This window comes from Argiope bruennichi, chromosome 2 (genome assembly GCF_947563725.1).
Source record: "Argiope bruennichi chromosome 2, qqArgBrue1.1, whole genome shotgun sequence".
Classification (NCBI taxonomy): Eukaryota; Metazoa; Arthropoda; class Arachnida; order Araneae; family Araneidae; genus Argiope; species Argiope bruennichi.
This window is the reverse complement of record NC_079152.1, coordinates 32,481,603-32,502,721: the sequence shown is the minus strand read 5'-3', so window position 1 is coordinate 32,502,721 and position 21,119 is coordinate 32,481,603. Positions and strand designations below refer to the sequence as shown.

The window sequence follows — 21,119 nt, the reverse complement described above, 5'->3', positions numbered from 1 at the left end:
CGATCAACTTCTTAACAGATTTAGTCTGAAATTTGATATGTATCTATATTTTAGACGTTAAAACTGTTTACTAAATTTAATATGTCTAGTTATTTTCGTTTTGTAGTTATCGTGTTCATTTGCAATCGAACAGCCAGATTTGCAACTTTCTTTGAACGGATTTCGTTCAAAATTTGATAGAAATCTACAAATTCGGAGTAAAGACCACACACTAAATTCCATCTGGTCAGCTCAAAACATTTTTTGAATTATCGTGTTAACAAATTCACAAACAAAACGACAGATAGACGGACATAATTTCAAAAATAAAGTTTTCGGTCTCAGGAAAATCAAATGTAAAAATATGCAAAATTCTTGATTTCGAATTCTTTTTGACGATTCCATCAATTAATCTTTGTATACTTTATAAACGAAATTGCTATTATGATACAAGAGCTAATGTTAATGATTCAATTTAGGAGTGTTAACGATTTTTTCATATTCAGATTGAGAAAAAATGTAAAGTATGAATAAATTATCCTTTGTAAGCATTTTGTTATTTGATTTGTAGCGCGGAATTTTAGCGCCTAAATTTCGGAACCGGCGGGTTTCAGGTTCGAGACCCGATTCCACCGACGAACCGTCGTGTAAGCGGGTCTGGTGCGCGTTAAATCCGTAGGAGCCAAAACGTCATCCCGCTGGTGTGGTGTGGAAAGTTTGAAAGGGGGGTTCCAACTCAGGTGTTGTCGTCGTCATCTGACAGGGGTTCAAAATAGCCCTAGTGTTGCTTTAAAACGGGACGTTAATATAAATAAACTAAATTTATGTAATCTACTCATGGTGTTTCCACTTAAATTAATATATTCCTATGGATAAAGCAATTTGAACTATTGGAAAAATTTTGCATTACAGAAAAAAAAAAAAATCAACGTTAAACCTCGAACAGCTTTTAATAAATACTTGAAACGGCGGGGAAACCCGGAAATTTTCACTAATAACCTGTGGCATTTGTCAGGTAGGAACACGTACCTCTATCCATGCGCTCTTCTTTCGCGTCATGGTGTGACCGAGGATATATTTCCCCGAAATAAATGAAATAAAATACGCGTTTCCTTCCGAAGACTGTCGTAATTAGGAGGAAGCGAAGCCGCAGAGAGTGACCTCGCCGAGTCTAGTTGAGACGGACGATGTTTACAGCAGTGACATGTCCGGATCTTCGCGCCACGGTCATTCGTCTTCGTAAAAAGGGGTCTTACGTAATTTCGGTAAAAGAAGAGAAAAATAAACAGTCGAAGATCTAAAGTCAGCGCCTTTTGATCTAGAAAGGGCTTATTTTGGTGAGGGTTCGTTTTTTTTTTTTTAAAAAAAAAGAATCAAGAATAAAATAAACAAAGAACATAAAAATTTTAACTAAGCAAAACAGCTAAAAATTCGAAATACATCAAATCAAGAAAATAAAACTATTAAAATAAATATGATATTGTTGCAAACAAACTGAACTAAATTTAGAAACATCACCAAACAGATGGCATACGAAATTATTCAAACCTTGTAATTAAACCAAAATGTATGAGCATTGCATGCAACTTTCATGATTTAAAAAATAGAAATCAAGCAAATGTATGGCTAGAATGAATGAATGAATATAAGGTATCAAAACATATTGACCTCTTCACTGATTTATTTTCTTTATTATGAAATTAGACGAAGTCTTCAATTTTGTGAATGTTTTATCGTTTTGATTCAATTCAGAATTCATATAGAAACTTGAGATATTTATTGGTTTTTATGTAATTTTTGCATAGTTCTATAACAATTATAAGCAGCTTTATTTTTGTTTAAAAGTATAAAAAATACGATAATTCGATGCTCGTATAGCGTACGGGCAAACCGGTTAAGGGGTTAAAATCAAATTAAGATACAAGAATGTCAAATTTCATTGATTCAGCATTCATGAACAGTTTTGAAATGTCTACGTGTAAAAATAACAGGATGTGTTCCATATATCATTGTATAAAACACTAGCCTATTATCAAATGAAATGGGTCCTAAAATTTCATTACGTACATTTTTACATGTCATTATTAAAACTGGTTGATACATGATATTTTTTGAAATAAATGAAACTACAGAAGATGCTAACACATTTTTAGAAGGGTTTCGAGGTCGTTTCATTAATGCTTAATATCTAAAGTCTAGATTTTTTTTAGATGTTGGATTTTCTAGCCTTTCTTCTGGATTATGAGTATGCATCATGATTTCCATGATAGAAGGAATTTTTGCAAAATTTCTACAGGTATTAATTCCCATTCCTCTTCGACTTATTTCCAAAATCCATTGATCGTGGTGGGTTTGCGCTTAGAAAAGCTCTTTTCAAAAGACCAAAAGCCACAATAATCTATAGGTGGATCTAGGTCCGAAAACTTCGCAAGAATATGCTGGAAAAAAAAATGCATATGCAATACTTTTATCAATCTTGCCAATAGTACAGCTTCTAGATTTGTCTTGAGAAGTTTCAATTTTTGTTAGGAAAATAGAATTTCTTCTGCAATATAGGTCGTAAAACTTGCTCTTGATAATATAAATGCTAACGTATTGATATAATATTTGATAGTATAAATGCTAAAATCAACGTAAAACTACGTTGAACATAAAACTTCCTCTTGATAGGATTCTCAATTTTCGATAGAACAAATGCTAAAATCAACTTTTTCTTGAGTTGATTTTAACAATTTTTCCAATCTTCTTAGTTTTAATTTCCCATTGCAGGAGAAAGTTAGTGTTAGAAATCGTACATTTTTTTTCATTTTTTTTAAAAATTTCCATGGCAAAGTATTTGAAATAGGAGCGGTATTAATGAAATTATATATATAACATGATAGATTTCATGAAAAAATCCTGAGTGTGTTTTATAGAGCATAATATTATCCTATGTTTATTTTATAGAGTATATTATTAGTAAAAACAATATAATCTCATTTATCATCATAATGAATATATTTTCAAATTCACTTGATTAAAGAGGAAAAATATTCCGTATACTGTAAAGTTTGAAAACGTAGACAACTCAGATTGGCGATGTTTGTTTGTATTTGGTTTCCGTTACAATGACGTTTAACCAGATATTAGTAAGAAGTGATATAAACTGTACCTGATTGATATGCTCGAGATGTAACTCAATCTTGAGTTGAGCTTCCCTCAGCGCCTCTCGGTCTTTGTGGTGGTATGGTGTCACCTTGTACAATCTGTTCAGCAACAGAGGATACCTACACAAACATAAAAAAAATGGATTTAAAAAATATTCAATATATCCAATCTGAAGGATTCGATACCATTTTGAAATAATAGAACCATGATTTAGTAACATTTGGAAATACAGGTCAAAGATTTAGTAACATTTTGAAATATAGGTCAAAGATTTAGTAACATTTTGAAATATAGGTCAACAATTTAGCAAAATTTGGAAATATAGGTCAACGATTTAGCAATATTTTGAAATTCAAGTCAATGTTTCAGCAACATTTTAAAATCCGAGTCATTATTGTATGACTGGAATTTTGAAACACAAATAAGAAGAACAATCTAACCCATATTACGCATCTATGAAATTATGATTGGTTTCAATACTGAAACAAATTTATATTTGTTATAGTATAATATAATGATGCTAGATTCAGACACTTTCAAGGCAGAGTGCATCTCTGTCATAAACCCTGATATCAGTGGAATGGAACTCGCATCGAATGCAGACATAATCTTGTGACCAATCTTTTACTTTCGAATTTTATTTTTAAATCGAATAGTTTAGTGTTAATTTTGGGCTTGTTCGGATATAACCAAATGTCGTGTTTAAAGAAGGCATTAAAACTGTCGACTTTAGCTGATGTTTTTCTGTAAATGTGTTTAGTTTAATTATATTAATGTCCTGTTTTAAAACACCACCAGGGCTATTTTGGGACGGACCTCGTCATTTTGAACCGCAGTCAGATGACGAGGACGACACCTGAGGTGACACCCCCTCTCCAAAGTTCCACACCACACCAGAAAATATCACTGTTTCTCGCCAGTTCAATTCTGGAATCTACTGCGCATCTTGAAGAAAATTGGATGTGTGGCTATAACACAGCACCAGACAACGGGTCACAAACGTCCGACATCTGCTGATGGCAGGTGTTATTAGCACCGTATAACGATTAAAGTGGTTCCGGTTATAACAGGTACTAGCCAGACAGAAGCATTTAATGATGTCGGATATAGTTGCCACTAATTGTCAAATGATAAAAGGAAACATTTCAATGCACGAAAGGGAAAGGAATAACCTCGAGCAAATTCAAAAATGGGAAAATAAAACAGGTCTAGAGCGACATTAATTAACTATAAATAAACAGAAAATTCACGTAAAATATTAATTTAGAGAAATTTTAAAAAAGATGTTTCCATTTAAAATAACTTCTGAATTATTTTTCTCAGCTGAAAGAAAGAAAAATAGCGATAAACTTAGCCGAGTACTTTCTTTATTTCTACTTTTCTCTTCTTCTTGACAGCAGAGAGTCATAATTCGGAATTTGTGCTGTGACCAGTTTGGCACAGTTACTATCGATATTGTAGAAGAAATTTTATCGATAGTTTATTTCGAGATATGTATTATTAATATTAGGCTGACATCTGTTTCCGACAAAGCTAGGTGAGTTAGCTATGAGTTAATCAGTAAAGTTTTGTAGAGTTTCAGATCAGTTATGATGTTTGGCTGTTGCTCCCCATACTGCTGATGCGTAGGTTATTATTTAGCACGTTTTATTTAGGAAGTAATTTCTATAGAAAATATATGGGAGACGTCTTATACAGAGATATTATTTAATGCCTCTACTTGCATGTAAATTTATTCGTTACTCGTTCGGAGACCAGCAGTTTACCTACCATGTTAATTGCATTAATTACGTAGCGTCCATTTATATTAACTAAACCAAATGAAACTATTGTTTAAAATTTTAAAGGCGTAATACAAAAACGATCATTCTGATGATTAGCTAAGCATGCAAGGTGGCAAAATCAATTCATTTACAGAGACCGGGGGTTGTGTCAGGCTATTATTTTCAGATATCTAAAAAGTGGATAGCATAGAGCATAGGCGACTGTTATTGACATATCTAAAAGACGTGAGTTTGCAAATGAAATAAAAATATCTGAAAACATTTCAATTACATAATTTGGGAAAGTCCGTAGGGTTTATGCTCAAAGTATATGTACAGTAAAATAGGCGTTTCTTTAAAAAAAAAATAAAAAAATAAAAAAAAAGTTCTCAAAAATAAAAGGTAGCGGAAACAATGACTACTACTACTGATAATATATTAAAAGGTCATGAATTTTCTTATGAAATAAAAAGCGACGTAATATAACAGAGGTTTAGGACTGATTCGTTGATTTTGTTCATTATTTTTCACATACAAATATGGAGCAAGATCCAGAGTTTCTCTATATTTCTGAAGAAAATCTGAGTGTAATGGCTAAAGGAAAAAAAACTGACAATTCCAAAATCTATGCTCACGAGCTCCATTTACAAACTGAAAACATATTTTAAGAACAGCAAACAAAGTTCACAAAGAGAATCTTACTTGGTAACCCTTTGCACCGGGACCATGAGGAATGCGGAGAGATTCATCCTCCGAAGGAGGGTATTCTCCATTTGTGAGACACGCAGGAAAATCCGCAGAAGCTCCTTCTCCTTTTCCAAATTCGTCAGCAAAACTGACGCAGAACCCTGTGATACAAAAGATCATGCAGTATTAAATACATAAACTTAGATATCTTCTCACTTTTTAGCCATTTATATGAGCTTTTGAGCTGAAGGGTTGCACTTTCAAGATCCAGCAGGAGGACACTAAATTCATCGATGTCAAACCACTAATTACTATACAATTTCATTACTAAACAATGAGATACACAAATGTTATATACGCAACTCTGAAAATAAAAATTTGAGCACTTGTAGTGTTCACGGGCTTGCCCAAGAACCATACTTTTATGCACATACTGGTCCAAGTATCATGACTATTATCTGACAGCTCTTCAACAGTGGCAAGAGCTGACCAGAAACAGCCTTAGTATTGAATTGAAACAAGATGTGAATCATATTAAGCTAAAGTAACTCGGATTATATTCTGCATACCTACATGTCACAACATTTCTCATGTTTGTATGCATCTTAAGTCATCATGTAGTCATAATCATTTAATCATAATGAGTTCCATAAACATAAAGATCCAATTTAATGAAACAAAGGCTACATTAATAAAAGAAAAAAGGCGAAAAAGTTAATCAGTTTTTTTTTTTCCAACTCAATTTAAATTACAAGCATAATAAATAATTTCGTATGAAAAATTTAATATTTTTTAACAAAAAATATTATATGTTGCTTTGAGTACCAGCTACTGAATTTGATTGTGCCATTTAACTGGTTCTTTTCAGTTATTCATGTGTAAATTATATAAAGAGAAATAATTGTAATCATCAAAAGAAAAAAACACCAAAGATTGCACTAGATTCACACTAAATAATTATATTTCGTACACCTACTGTTCACGAATGCCGTGCAATTAATACACAAGTACACGTTTTCATTACTATACAATGAGATACATAAATGTTCTATACGCAACTCTGAAAATAAAAATCTGAGCACTCGTAGTGTGCACAGGCTTGCCCAAGAACCATACTTTTATGCACAGGATTAGTTGAGATCACTTAATAATTTAAAATTAAGGAGCAACATAAAAAATATCGTATTATACTAATTAATATAAGTACAAGGAAAATTAAGACCAATGAATTCAAAAGCATTTCATAATTTAAAATATTACATCAAATTATATTACAAAAAATGTTAGAATAAAATGGTAATGCGATTATATATATTCGACGTGTATATCGAAAATGAAGTTATAATTTCATCAGTTGTTATTTCAGTCTTTCGAAACCATTCTTGAAATACCCTAGATATTTTCGTAATATTTATATTTTTACATTCATTACTATATGCTACTATAACCGAATTTGCTTACCGTTTACAGTTAATATAATTTATAAACATTTCTCGTACAGAATGAATGACATTTGCCATATTCTTTGAATCAGCTAAGTTTCAATGGCTATGTATGATATTGTATTGACAATAATGCGAACTAATACAAAACATTAAAATCCTATTTTCAAAATTTATATGAAAAAAAGTACAAAAACAATAATTATTTTACAGGATAAATTGTTTTAAATTATTTCACATGTATAAAATTATAATAACTTACGATAAATCTGCTGGGAATGAACAAACGGAACTTTAAGTTGCTGAAGAACTTTAGCAAATCAGCAGTAAAACAAATAAATCTTTGCAAAAAAAGAAAAAAAAAATCCCAAGACAAAAACAAAGAATTTCTTTTGATAAAAGTTTCGTCTTTTGAAAATAGAACGAAATACGAATCTTAAATAGACCATTCCATAATAAGCATCTTTTTATTTTCTTTTTAAATTATATTTTTATAATTAGTCTGCATAAAAAGTGCTTGTTAATGGGAATGAATTGCACGAAATGAAAAAACAGATAGCTTTTAGAAAAATTTGACGCCATTTCTATGAAAACAATGTAAAACTGGAATACGCCATCATGTTTGTTCGAATTTTCTAGTCAGTCTTTCATATCAGTTTGACAGTCATACTGAAACATCTTGAAAAAGTTGCGTATTTAAGAACGCAATAAAAATAATATCAAATGTTTTAACCAGCGACGTAGTAAATATTGTTATTTAGAGTTTTAAAAAATGAATGCAGTTACTTGAAGTAATTTAACTTATTTCAAACCAATTTGTTATAATTATTTACAAATTCTTCGCAATAGCTATTAGATTTGCATTAATCTAAATTTATTCAATGTAATTAATTTGTTAGAATATAATAAATATAGATAAAATATCAACCATATCGTTGCTTTTTTTGTTGTTATTGTCTTATATGCTATGCCCAATTGGATTTTAAAAACCTCTTTTCCCATTAAATAGTTTTGGCCAGTTCTGAAAATAATGAATTTAGAATAGAATTCATTGATAAGTTGAAATTAATTGAAGTTAGGACCCGCCTTCAAAAAGTGACAACTAGGCGTTACATTCAAAATTGTTGGGATTTAAATAAAAAAAGTGTAATTATTCAGTAAAATATTTTCACTAAATATTCAGTAAAAATTCTGTACATACCTGACGTATGCAGTATACTTCAAATGCTTTCAGCATGCTTGTTGTTTCCAAGAACAGCTTCCCGATATTTACATTGGTGTAATCCTGTAATCAGAATAATTATCATGAGAAATAAATAGCAGAGAACAAATCATTTTTATTTAAAATCATAATAAATATTAAATAGGAACTGATAGTATCGCTCCAGAAGTTATAAACAGTTAATTTCTGTTTACTCGACAAAATAATGATAATCGGGAATGTAATTTGATTGTATGATGATGTGCAAGTAATTTATATTTCATGATTGAAATGATATGTTCAATGCCGTCATTAAATAAATTCCATGACTTAGCCCTCCACTTTTCCGGCACTATAGCAAATGTATTGAAATTTTCTGTTCAAAATATTTACAAATAGCATTCATTGGATTGTCACTCAAAACTTCAAATAAATGTAATATAATGAATTCAAATTCAACTCAAATAATGGTTAAACAATGACATATCAGGAGAATGTCAAAAACCTTCAAAAACCTCCGTGCTTTCTGTTACAATAAGCCTCTATCAATATATCAAGGTTATCTCATTATAGTATAAAAACAATACATACACACTTTAAATTAACGTAATTTCGTTTTATGGGCTTATGAATCATCTTTTCCATATTTTATTGCTAATTTTGATATTATGCGCCATAACTTTATACAAATCTTTTTCGACCAGAAATGGTCTAGCTCCTATGGCAGATTCCCTATTATAACTCCAAGGACGGGCATCTTTTCCTTGAGAAGTTGCATTCTATGTCAGATGAAGCCCCACCCTTTTAAAGATTTATCGTTATATTTAAGGAAACACTAATTCAAGAGGGCCATTTTAGCAATGGCGGTCGTTCGATTCAGGGAAGTTAAAGCATCACCTGAAATTATTTTAAAATCTATTTTTAATTTTATTTAGTTGTTTATCAACAATTAATAAGGGGGAAATTAATGAAAACAAATAAAGAAGATAGAAAATAAATCAATTAAAAGGATTTATACAAGGTGCGGCTGTTCTCTTAACAGCTCTACGAAGCACCAAGCTTCACTTATTGCGTGCTATAATGGAAAACGAAAACCCGTCGAGTGTTACGGTAGCTCGGCTTCTATTACCAGCAGCCCAGATTTGGCATATGGCCAAATGTATTAATACTCCTTTTTTCCCCCTTTTATCTCTGTACTTTTTTTTAATTGCCACTTCTAGTTCGGTATTTTTTCGCTTTCCTGTTGATTCAATGGTAATATTTTTATTTTAATACACATTCGTTTTCTTTTGATAAAAGCAATTGTTTGGAAATAGGCACATCGACTGAATTTTCAAGAAAAACACTCAGATAATTTGAAGAAAAATCATCTAACTGAATTGAAGCAGATGTTTTTAACACAAGAAATGAATTATATTCGTCCATTTGCTCGAATCATGAATACATCATGTTAGATGTTTACTACAGAAAGGGCAGCATTCTCCCTCGATGCTATTTTAGTTCATGCAATAACAAAATTTCTTTTTGTGTAAACTTAATTAAAGCTCATGTAATTCAAGATAAATTCGCTGCTTTAATTGGACTTGCATCCATTTACTCATTTTGCAGGACAGTGGGAAACGAACAATGCTTGTCGTGTATTCTCGATATCCCATAAATTTAATCCTTTGATAAATGATGTCCAGTTTCTATTGGAAGTGTAATTTAATTATAGTAAACTAGTCGACTTTGGCAACTATCTTATTCACTCAGATTACTTACTATTTATATTGTTAAACGATTATTATGGAAAGTATATATACTTTTTAAATTTTACCCTTGTTATTATGACCTATTCACGATTGAAAAACATGAATTAAATTAAACCAATCTGCTATAAATTATTATGGATGCAAATTAAAAAATGTATATGTTAGCGTAATTATAATTAGATGATTATGAATAATCAGTGGTAATTATTCATAATCACCAATAAGTTTAGTGAGGATTATGAATCATCATCAATGATTATACATAATCACCGGATTAATCCCATTTACCGTAATATATATATACTACGAAATAAAAGCAGAAAATGAAAATCCTATTTTGGAGTTAATATGCAAAGAAAGCATTAATTTATGTTAATTTCAACATTTGAAAAAAAAACACGATTGAATGTTTTGAATGATGAATTTCATTCTAATATTAAAAACTCTGTTACAAATTGTGCGTTAAATAAATCAAATAATTTATTGAAAATTAAAAAAAAAATTTACAGAAATTAAATTGATATCATTAAAAAGGTAATTTTTAAAAATTAATTAAAGAAAAGAAAAACACTTTTGTGAGATAATGATTCTGAAAAACATAGTCATCGATTTTTATAAGCTGTAACGATTACTCATATGGCGATGGGTAAACCTTTATCGTGCTTGATTAATCTTATGTTTTGACGCCTATTTTTTTAATTTCGTTTATATCTTCCTCTGACTGAATAACACTTTTAAAGACATAGCCAGCTATCTTCAGAGCGTTTTCTAATATTATCGCATCTCCATTAATTTACGAAGAGTTGAATTAAGTGCAGTTATAAAATTATCCCCAGTTATAAAAATTCGTCATAGCGAATTGTTTATATTTGACTGTTGCCATTCGATAATACGTAATAACATAACATAACACCATCCTGTGCCCCCGGGGCCTATAACACCAAGTTATCTAACCAGTTGGATGAGTATAAGATGGAAGGGGGGAAAATGAAAATCAAAAAAAGAGGATAAAAGAAAGAAAGAGATGACAAACCGTCCAGGGATTCCAGAGATAATCCTATCGGTGTCAAATCCTACACGACTTTATTTAATGTTTTGGCGAAGTGATAACTAGTTAAAAACAAATGGTGACTATGGGTTGAACTTACAGGGAAATGGGATTACTAATTGAAAAGGAAAAAAATTGATAAATTGCATTATGAATATCTGTATGAAATGTATAAACATATAAATAAACATTGTAGAGTCAGAAATCTGTAGCGTCCGTCTGGGTTCTATGGTTTTGATTTCCTTCGTATAAGAAATTCCTGTACCACATATATTACGGTTTTATATATACATGGATGTTTATACAATGAATGATCTATTTTACTTTAATTTCCATTTGAAAGTTTTCCTTTCTTCAAGGATAAAAAAAAATACGCAAAGTTGACACTGAAACAGATTTATTTAGATTTAAATTAGCGTTAAAAACGTGTGTAACAAGAGAAATGCTGAATCTGTTAAAAAAACGATCTCACAGTCGGGCATATGTCACTAAAATGGATTACTTTCAGATGGGTACGAGGTTTAACGGCTTTCTCACAAGTTAGCTTTATCCAAGACGCTTAAATATAGCAACATTCTAGAAGTAATCTGTTACTTTCTAACATTTTGTACATCAGATTGACGAATTGGTTCTATTTAGCCATCTTGGAAGATTGATTCACCATTTCTTTAAAAAAAAAGATTTAAGGGTTGCGAATTTTTGGCAAAACTTCACTTTCATTTTTCCTCCTAACAGCGACAGCTAACTCTTCTTCCAAAATTATTCGTTTGACAATGTAGTGAAGTTCTGCTCAGGTTATACACATTCGAATCATTCGCCGTGAATTCGTAGCTGAAATACATTGTAAACTTGAAATTGTTGCTGGTGACATTTAGAACAATTCTTTTGCAAATTTTAAATTTTTTAATTTTTTTCTTCAATACTATATTTCCAGTCTTTACACTAAAAATTTAATAATTTACTTTCATATTTTATTCATTCTTAAATTTGGTCCATTTTATTTATTTTCTTTTTTTATTATCATTTTCAGAATACAACAGTAAACCTAGTCTTAAATGTTTATGCAATAGGCGTGGAGTCAACAGAGGGTTGTTGGGAATGGTAGAAATAATTTTAAATAAGAGATGCCGAATGCGATACTTGAACCGAGAATTAATTGTCCAAATTTCCACACCATGCCAACATTATTTTTTTCTTTTTCTTTCTTCGTTTATTTTAATTTAAAAAAAAATAAAAAGGGTAAAAGAAATAAAGAGACGTCAAACCATCCAGGGATCTCCAGAGTTAAATTATAAGTTTACTGTTTTTAAGCGTCTATAAATATCAATAAAGCTTGTAAGCCTAAGAACTCATAACGCACCCTACGACAAAAAGAATATTTCTTCATTTTTTTATATTTTTTTTTCTTTTCATTTTTAAAAAGGGCTTTTGGTACAACAATCACCTTTCTCTTTCGCATTAGAACTTCCAAAATTTCAGAAATGATTCTTTTTTTTATGCTCCAAAGGGCCGTAAAAATTGTTGTCAGGAAGAGACGTAAAGCATTGGATGACAAATATGTTCATATTATCTAAGCGTAGTACAGCATTCGGTTATATGTCAGAAAATATTCGTATTTAGGTGTGTCACGTGATTGTGACATGACATGGGTTGTATCCATTGACAAGAAAGAAATTTCTCGATCTTTCGTATACTTCTTACTATCAACACCTGTAAGAATCAGAAACAAAATCCAAGCTTGATGTAATTCCTGCTTTCGAGTCCTCAATGGATTGATTATATCAAAAAAATATTGTAGAGGAAATTGTCCGGTGGGTTATAGTGAAAAATTCTATACGTTGGAAAATGGCACTTTAATTCCTCAAGAAAACACGAAGCACAGATAGTAAAACACAGTCAACGTGTAGACAAAGGTCAGAACGCCAAGAAATCATCAGCAACACAAAAGCAAACCCCTAATAAATAACAGCAACAGCGAAATAATGCTTGGAGCACCAATACGATCAACACTCCAAAGAAAGAGTTCCTCCTTCTGTGAACGATTCGCAGTTTACAGTCTCCAGACATTGAGTAGAATTTTCTAGAAGAGTCTGCAGATCTCGGTCTTAGAGATGCAGTCAAATGTTGGAATTTTCCAAAATCTTCATTTTTTCCTAAGTCGAATGTCACTGATCTAACAACCTTTCAATATCCAATAAGAAGCGTTGTACGCTTTTTATTTAACCATGACACTTATTTAGCAGAAAATATGAATTATAGATTGGCAGTAATGTGCAATAGATTGCATTGATTACACTAATTTGTTATACAGACGTATTATTTTGAAACTAAATGAAGCTTATAGATAATAATAATTTTTGTATCATAATTAATCACGATGGTGATACTTCAGTTTTCAAATTCCCACACCACACTAACACGAGATAATTGTCCAAGAAAAAACGAGAGTAAATCCATTTGCGTTTCCTTTTGATTCAAATCTATTTGTTAACTAAGTGAATTAAATAAAATGCGATTACACTGTTTTGAGATTTTTTTTTTATCAAAAAAAAAGCAGTTTAATTTTAAAAAAAATTGTCATGCACCAAAATTCGCGGTTAATTTCGCGTCTTTTGCGTCTTAATTGTATTTGTAATTTAGCGTATTTTGATTGTATTTCGCCTTCTACATATCTAGCTGTCCGATTTTAATGAAACTTATTATTTATTTACCAAACTTTAATCTCAGTAAAACATACCTAATAATTTTGAAACCACAATCAGCTTTTTAATTAATTTTTCAGACTATTTTTGAATTCATTAACTGATTGAAATAACACTGTTTACAAGATCATTTCCATTTTTATTTAAATAAACAATTGATACATTCAAGAATAGTTTAATTTTTTTTAAAAAAGTTATCAAAATAAAAAGATGTTAACAATTGTATTTTATCTTAATAGTTCTTACATTTAAAATCGATTACCACTTTTTATAAAATTAAATGCATCGAAATGAAACCTTCCAATTATACTTTTTTTATAAAAAATAATTCTTGTCTATAAGATAGCATTTCAATAAATCTTTTACTATCAAAAATTAAACAAACAGAAATTTTATCGATCACACAAAACAATGAGTTCATAAAGCTTTAAAAAAAAACACGAAGCCATTTTATTAAATTATCTAAATTATTATTTCCATCCTTCTCTTACAAGTGAATTTAAATTAGCAAAAAGGAATAAAACGAATCGATAGAAAGCAGTGTAAAAAAGGAAGATTCATTTTTCACCTTCAAAATAAAAAAGTATTTCCATGGCAACCAGAATGATTCTACTAGCGATGGTTCTAAAGGTCATGTTAGCGAGTACTAAATTTTATGTGAATCTTGTATCATAATTTTTTCAGCATCAATTAATTTAAGTGTAGCGCTTGAAGCATGTCTTTTTCAGTCCATAATTAACAATAAATGCACGAATGACTGTGCTGTTAAAATAAAATTTAGAAAACATAGGATGGATTTATCATTATGTTTTATAAATTATTTTAGAAAATCCTGAGAATACATTAAAAAATTCCAATAACCATTAAAAAGAGAAAAAAATCAACATAAAAATTAAAGCATCAACATGGAATTTATTTGACTAATTATTGCATTAATTTATTTCTTCTGTTAATAGAAAAACGTCCGTTGAATAAATAAATAGAAATCTTTTTAAAATTTTAAGAGCAATTTTATTTGAATATTCATTAGGCTTGGAAAATTACATAAAAAATATTGCTGTCACGGTATATATGATGTAATGCATTATATCTATGTTGTGTGAACTATATTTAGTTATTAACCCTTTGCTCACTTGGATAGTGTCCCTCATTCACCATCCAAATCGGTGCATCATTTTGACGTTTAATTTATTTATTTTTCGATTTTGATTGTTAAAATAGCCAATGGAATGGTTTAAACATGTAGATTCATATTTTTTTTACAGAAATTCGACTTAAAACAATTATATATATTTATTTTTCAGAACAATAAACAAATATTCGTGAATAATTATGCATCGAATTACTTTTCTGAGTGAAAAGTATTAAAATAATGGAAGCATCTGTGAATGAAAGTGGCAATTTAAGAGTGCGCCTCGTGAGCATTAAATTATAATCCTAACCACCAGTTTTTTTAGTATTAAAAATATATATCATGGTTGTATGAAATAGCTTCAGTAAAGTCACATACGGCTTGGAGTTTTTCTGAAACATAAAATCTCAGACCTCACCGATTTTCAAACAAGCCAAATTGTTGGAGCCCAATTAGTTGGAGCAACTGCGACCGAAATATTCCAGCTATTAGGCGGTTTTAGAGATACACTGTCTAATGTCAATACAATGGATACATAGAGCAACAAGACAAGCTGGGCAAGGCAAAACAGTGGAAGGAAGGAGAAATTGAGTGAAAGGGACCGAAGAGTATTGAAGTGGATTGAAGTGTCTAAAAAAAAATGCAGCCAAAATGACCGCAGAGTTTAATCAGCATCTGGATTCTCCATTTTCAATAATTAGGAGTCACCTCCATAAACAGAATATTAACGACAGAGCAGCAGTTCCGAAGCAACTTGTCACAGATATTAAAATCAAATGTCATTTACAGCGACGTCATAGCCACAAAACTTGGTCGGGTTATTGGTGGAAGACAGCTATACAGTCAGATGAATCATCTTTCACACTTTTCCCTACAATAGAACGAGTGCATGTTTGGAGGACACCTGCATACGAATATGATCATGATTGCCCCTTCCCAACTGTAAAGCATGAAGGTGGATCTGCCGTGATATAAACAGCCGTATGCGTGGTTTTCTGCAGATCCAATAGTAGCCTGAAAGGAGAGACCACTGGAAAGAAGTATAGATAAGTTTTATCTGCCAAGGTACATTCTATGATGCGAACTTTGTTTCCTGCAGGAGATGAAATTTTTCAAGATGACAATGCTTCCATTCAGGAAACTGAATTGTCCAATTGTGTTTTATAAACATGAAGAAGAAAGCGAAAAATATGCCTTGGTCCACACTATCCCCCAACTTCAACATAATGGAGCCGTTATGGTCTATTTTAGAACGTTCAATCCGATATCGAGATCTTCAACCAGCGTCTCTCCCGGAACTTTCAAAATGTATGAATAAAAAATAGTACAATATTTCTCTAAACACTTTTCATCACTTGTATGATTTAATTCCCCGGCGAATCCAAGCTGTATTAAATGAGAAAGGTGACCCTATGCGTTATTAATAAAGATTCTTATTTTCATTTATGATGTTTCCATCACTTTGATAACTTACTGCATTTAACTTATTCTTATGTAGAATATATTCGTTTCAGCTTGTTTTGGATATTTCCATATCATATTATTCAATGTAATTAAATCAGAACATTTTCCAATCGGATTTTTCATATACGTATACACAAAATGGAGACTTTTGTAATTCAGAATATATAAAAAGTATGTTTACTTCTAAAAGTACAAGTTTGCAATTGTCGTGGCTCATGCGAAATTGAAGATATCATTCAACTCCATTCTCATTTGTTCTTAATTCGTGAACATCCAAATTCACAAACGATAATATCGTAGATGGTGTCAAAAATTTTACTTATATAAACCACCACTAAGTATAATTCCATATTTAGAGATGACTAACTTCCAACATGGTTTTGGAAGTACTATTCCCATACCCGCCCGGATGAAAATAACGGTATGGGTTAAGTTAGCCCCACCGATGAGGGGACGCCGAAGGGGGGGGGAGAGTTGTACAGTGATCTGTGATAAACATTAGGGTTCAATTACAATTTCTGCCTCACTGCTTTCACAAAGTTCAGATCATTCAGTTAAATCCTTATAACTTCGTGTAGGGCGGATCTAATTCTGAAGTGACTATATTTATCTGCAATTTTGATGATAAAATCCCACACCAAATTGCATCCATCTAACTTGTGGCGGCTTTCAATTAACGTATTCGCATGCATTGGAACGGACAGACAAATTTCTTGTAGATAGATTTCATACAAAATTCGGTAGATAAACAATTTTCTTGTTATTATTGCATATTATTACTAAACTAAAATTTATCCATTTTGGTGGTAGCTGCGTTTTTGATATGCTGCCTTTATAAATGATTCGACGAACAGATTCCAAAATTACTTTTTTTTTAATTGAGGACTGTCTAAAACGCAGAAATCGTCCGAATACCGCGATTGTTCACAGTGCTTTGACTTTTCATACTTCAGATATAAAAAAAGTAGCAAAGCAAATAAAGGCTATGATTCGCTTCTTTATACCAATCCTATCCGCATTTATTGATTCGGTGTTTCCTAATTTATTTTGACAGATGGATGATTGATTCCTCATTTGGAACCATAAATTATTTTTTTCTGTCCATTAATATCTCTTAATCGAATTCAATAGACACTGAACTGCAAGCCAAGGCATTGTTCTAATCATTAGAATTTCTTGAATTCCCACATTTCTTTTTCGCCATTTCCATTTCTGGAAATAGCTCCCCAGACAGATGTTTTGCAGAAGAAATAATTCCTCATTAAGGTCGATTTGTCGAGGTCGCCAATAAACACGCCAAGTGCCTTCCATATACATGCCAAGCGAGATGAACGCTTTCTGATTGAGTGACATATACTAGCTATCCATCATGATTTCTTGTTGGCGATGCGAGATTCACCAGTAAAAAGATTACGACCCTCATAAGCAGAGGTGACCCGTGTTTATTGGCTAAGGTTCTGGAAGTTGAGACTGATTATCATTATCTGAGACATCATATTTATTCTCTCTAATAATGCATATGTTACGTTTTCTGACGGCAACTTTGATGTCATTCCAATACAGTATACTTATGTTTTTATGGACCTCTAATTAAGGGATTCATACAATTTGATCTCATATTTTACTTTGATATATTTAAATCCAGACTCCTGTTTTTGAACTTTTGCTTAAAGAAATGGCATATTTTTATAAATTAATGATGATCTAAAACGTTTTTCATGAACTAAAACAAGCGCATTTTTTTTTTCTTTTGGTCTTTCTTGTTGAAGTATGCAAAAGACATGCGTTCATAAAAGGAAAGAATAAATAAGCTGGAAAAATCACAGGGTGTATTGAGAAACTGAACAGATAATTTTAGACCCCCCCCCCTAAGTATTTCCAAAAGAAAAGAAGTGTCATTTCAGTTCAGAATTTTATTCAATGTAAATTTAAATAGCAATACATATAAATCAGTTTGTGGACAATTCTGCTTTCCAGTTTTTACTATATTCAAAGAATGTAAAAAGAAAAGGATTTTTTATTACAATTTCCAATTTTTACACATACATACTCAAATATGGTGAATATAGATTAAATAATCTGCAGGTAAAATAGCAGAATTAATTAATTTTTAATTAATTCTGTGATATTATTTAAAATACTTTAGATGACATTACTTTGTAAATTATATTAATAAAATATTTCATTGTTATTAAATTTATTTATTTAGATGACATTTATATTATATATATATATATATATATATATATATATATATATATATATATATATATAATATATATATATATATATATATATATATATATATATATATATATATATATATATATATATATATATATATATATATATATATATATATATATATATTACATACACTGAGCATTCACCTACATTCTTAAATACAGACCACCTCCAAACATCCTGTTCTATCTCAACGTCCCGTAATAAAATCAAAAAATCAAATCATTTATTATAGAAAACATTACATCTCAACAACTGATATTTAAGAATACAAAAAAAAAAAAAAAAAAAAAAAAAATTATGAAACCAAGCATTTATGAAATCATAGGTTACAAGAAGGTTTAATTACTAGGTTAAGATTCTTAAATAAATTGCGTTTCATATGTGTTAATTATATTAACAGTATCTTCCTAATTGATAAACCACTAACAATTTATAATTAACAGCTATCACTATTATAGTTGAATTTTATTTTTTACTGGGACTAATTAAATTTTGGTGTATCAGTCAACTTTTGAACATTTTTATACTCGCGGAACCATTTGTTTCGAAATGAGAATCATTAGAGCATGAATTTCAAAAGAATGAAAGGTCGTGAGATTCTTATGACCAACATTTGATCTTAATTCTATGAACGGGGGTATTTCAGTTCACGATTTTTTTTCTTAATCGTGTTAAATGAAAATTTCGTTGATTTTAGGAAGTGAACTTGGATTCCCATTCCCCCCTTTTTTTTTCTAAAACAGATAAGGTGACATATATTGCTCTTAAAGACTGGCTTAGTTTAGCTTTAGTTATATTAAAGTCACATTTTAAAGCAACACTACGGCTATTTTGGGACGGACCTCGTACTTCTGAGAAACGGTCAGATGACGAAGGCGACAAATGAGCTGGTACCCCCTCTCCAAACTTCCACACCACACCAGCCGGAGGACGTTGGCCACGGCAGATTTAACGAGCAGCAGATCCTCTTACACGACGGTTCTTCGGTGGAATCGGATCTCGAGCCTGAAACCCTGCGGTTCCGAAGCGAGATCTTACCACCAGGCCACCGCGGCCCACTAAAGATCGGCTTAATCTTCAGATAGATTTAATCAGAAAATACTTCGAAAGAATGCAAAGAAGCAAATGAAATCTCTCTCTTTTTGAAATCTAAGGAAACTAGTTTTGGAAATTTACCAATAAAAAAAGATATCCCCTATTCTAGAAAATATTTAATAAAAACTAATTCAATGCATCAAAGAAATTAACAGAATGTAACCAAGTTTTAAATAACAATAAATATAATCATAAAATGTCACTGTTTTTCTGCCCTATTTTCTGAAAAACCAATTTTATATAAACTGGTATTTCATTCAAACCTAAAATAGCGACCAATTGCCCCCAACTTTCCTCATTTAAAAATGTCAAAAGCGAAATTCCAAACATTTCGCGACGCACTTTAAGGGCATTGGTCCTCCTTTTTATTTTCTTGTACTGAGAGTTAAACATTGAAAAGAAAAGAAAATGCTAATATAACTTTATGTGTTCTTTCACTCCATATAAAAGAATCTTGCTGGATGCAGCCCAACTTTCGCATCTCGCCAGGCTTATGATGACAAATGTTCCTGAATAGGGTTTAGGATGAAAGGGTTATGGAAAGGGGAAAATGTTTCTTGTAATGATATTTTATCAAATTTTGGTTTATTGTTTCTGTTTCGTTCAATGGTGCAAATATCAGATTTGGCTACTGTGCAGCAGTGTATTTTATATATATTTGCGAATTTCCATAAAGATTAGACATGTCATAAAGATAAACATTCACTAAAAAATGCAGTTTTTCAGATTTTTTTGTTTGTTTGTTTGATTTCTTCCAATTTAGAGATTGAATGGAAGTGACTATCAAAAATAAAATAAACTCGATTTAAATTCCACAACGTGTTTTATCTAAAACTGGCATCGATTGATTTGTGTCTTCACGATAGAATCTTGTCTAAAACAATGAGAATTTAAGATCATATCTTAATTACAAGTGAAATTATGTTTTACTCATAGATTCCGATCCCCGGGCGGGTACCTCGAAAAGAGAATGAGATGCTTCCGGTATGGTGGCTGAATCTCATCACCCAGGAGGGTACACAAAAGTTGAAGGATCTGGATCCTTCCAACGATGACGGGACATACTTCCTTCGGGAAGGGTTGTATCGCGGCCGGTGATGGCTCTTAGGACTCAATCACAGTTCCAGCCAGTGTCGTTGTTGCGGCGGTCCAGTCATTCAGTTTTCTTTATCGATGTGCCTTCGGGCGGGTCGGAGAGTCAGTGATATGACTTACTCATAGATTCCATGATATTTATATCCTCAAATAAGGATTCTTTACTTACTTACTCAGTTCTTAAACGCACTTACTCACTTATATTAATAAATGAAAATCTACTCAGCAATGATTTAAAACAAGTTCGACTTAATTTTTATTTAATTCGGTATTATTTGATTAATAATTAGGGAAATTATAAACTAATTAAACTTTCTACTTGAAGAACGAAAGTATTTTGAAACGAAAATATGATTTATAAAATAT

The 21,119-nt window shown here is 31.1% G+C and overlaps 1 protein-coding gene across 2 annotated transcripts in view; it reads right to left on the bottom strand.

Moving 5' to 3' along the window:
• Positions 1 to 21,119, bottom strand: part of LOC129954627 (uncharacterized) — a 237,614-nt gene that overhangs the window by 16,527 nt on the left and 199,968 nt on the right. For both annotated transcript variants that reach the window (XM_056068157.1, XM_056068158.1), the window contains exons 10-12: positions 8,220 to 8,303; positions 5,592 to 5,737; positions 3,131 to 3,245 (exon numbers count right to left, since the gene is read on the bottom strand). In XM_056068157.1, coding sequence (XP_055924132.1) covers positions 3,131 to 3,245; positions 5,592 to 5,737; positions 8,220 to 8,303 — 345 coding nt within the window. The remainder of the gene's footprint in view (positions 1 to 3,130; positions 3,246 to 5,591; positions 5,738 to 8,219; positions 8,304 to 21,119) is intronic.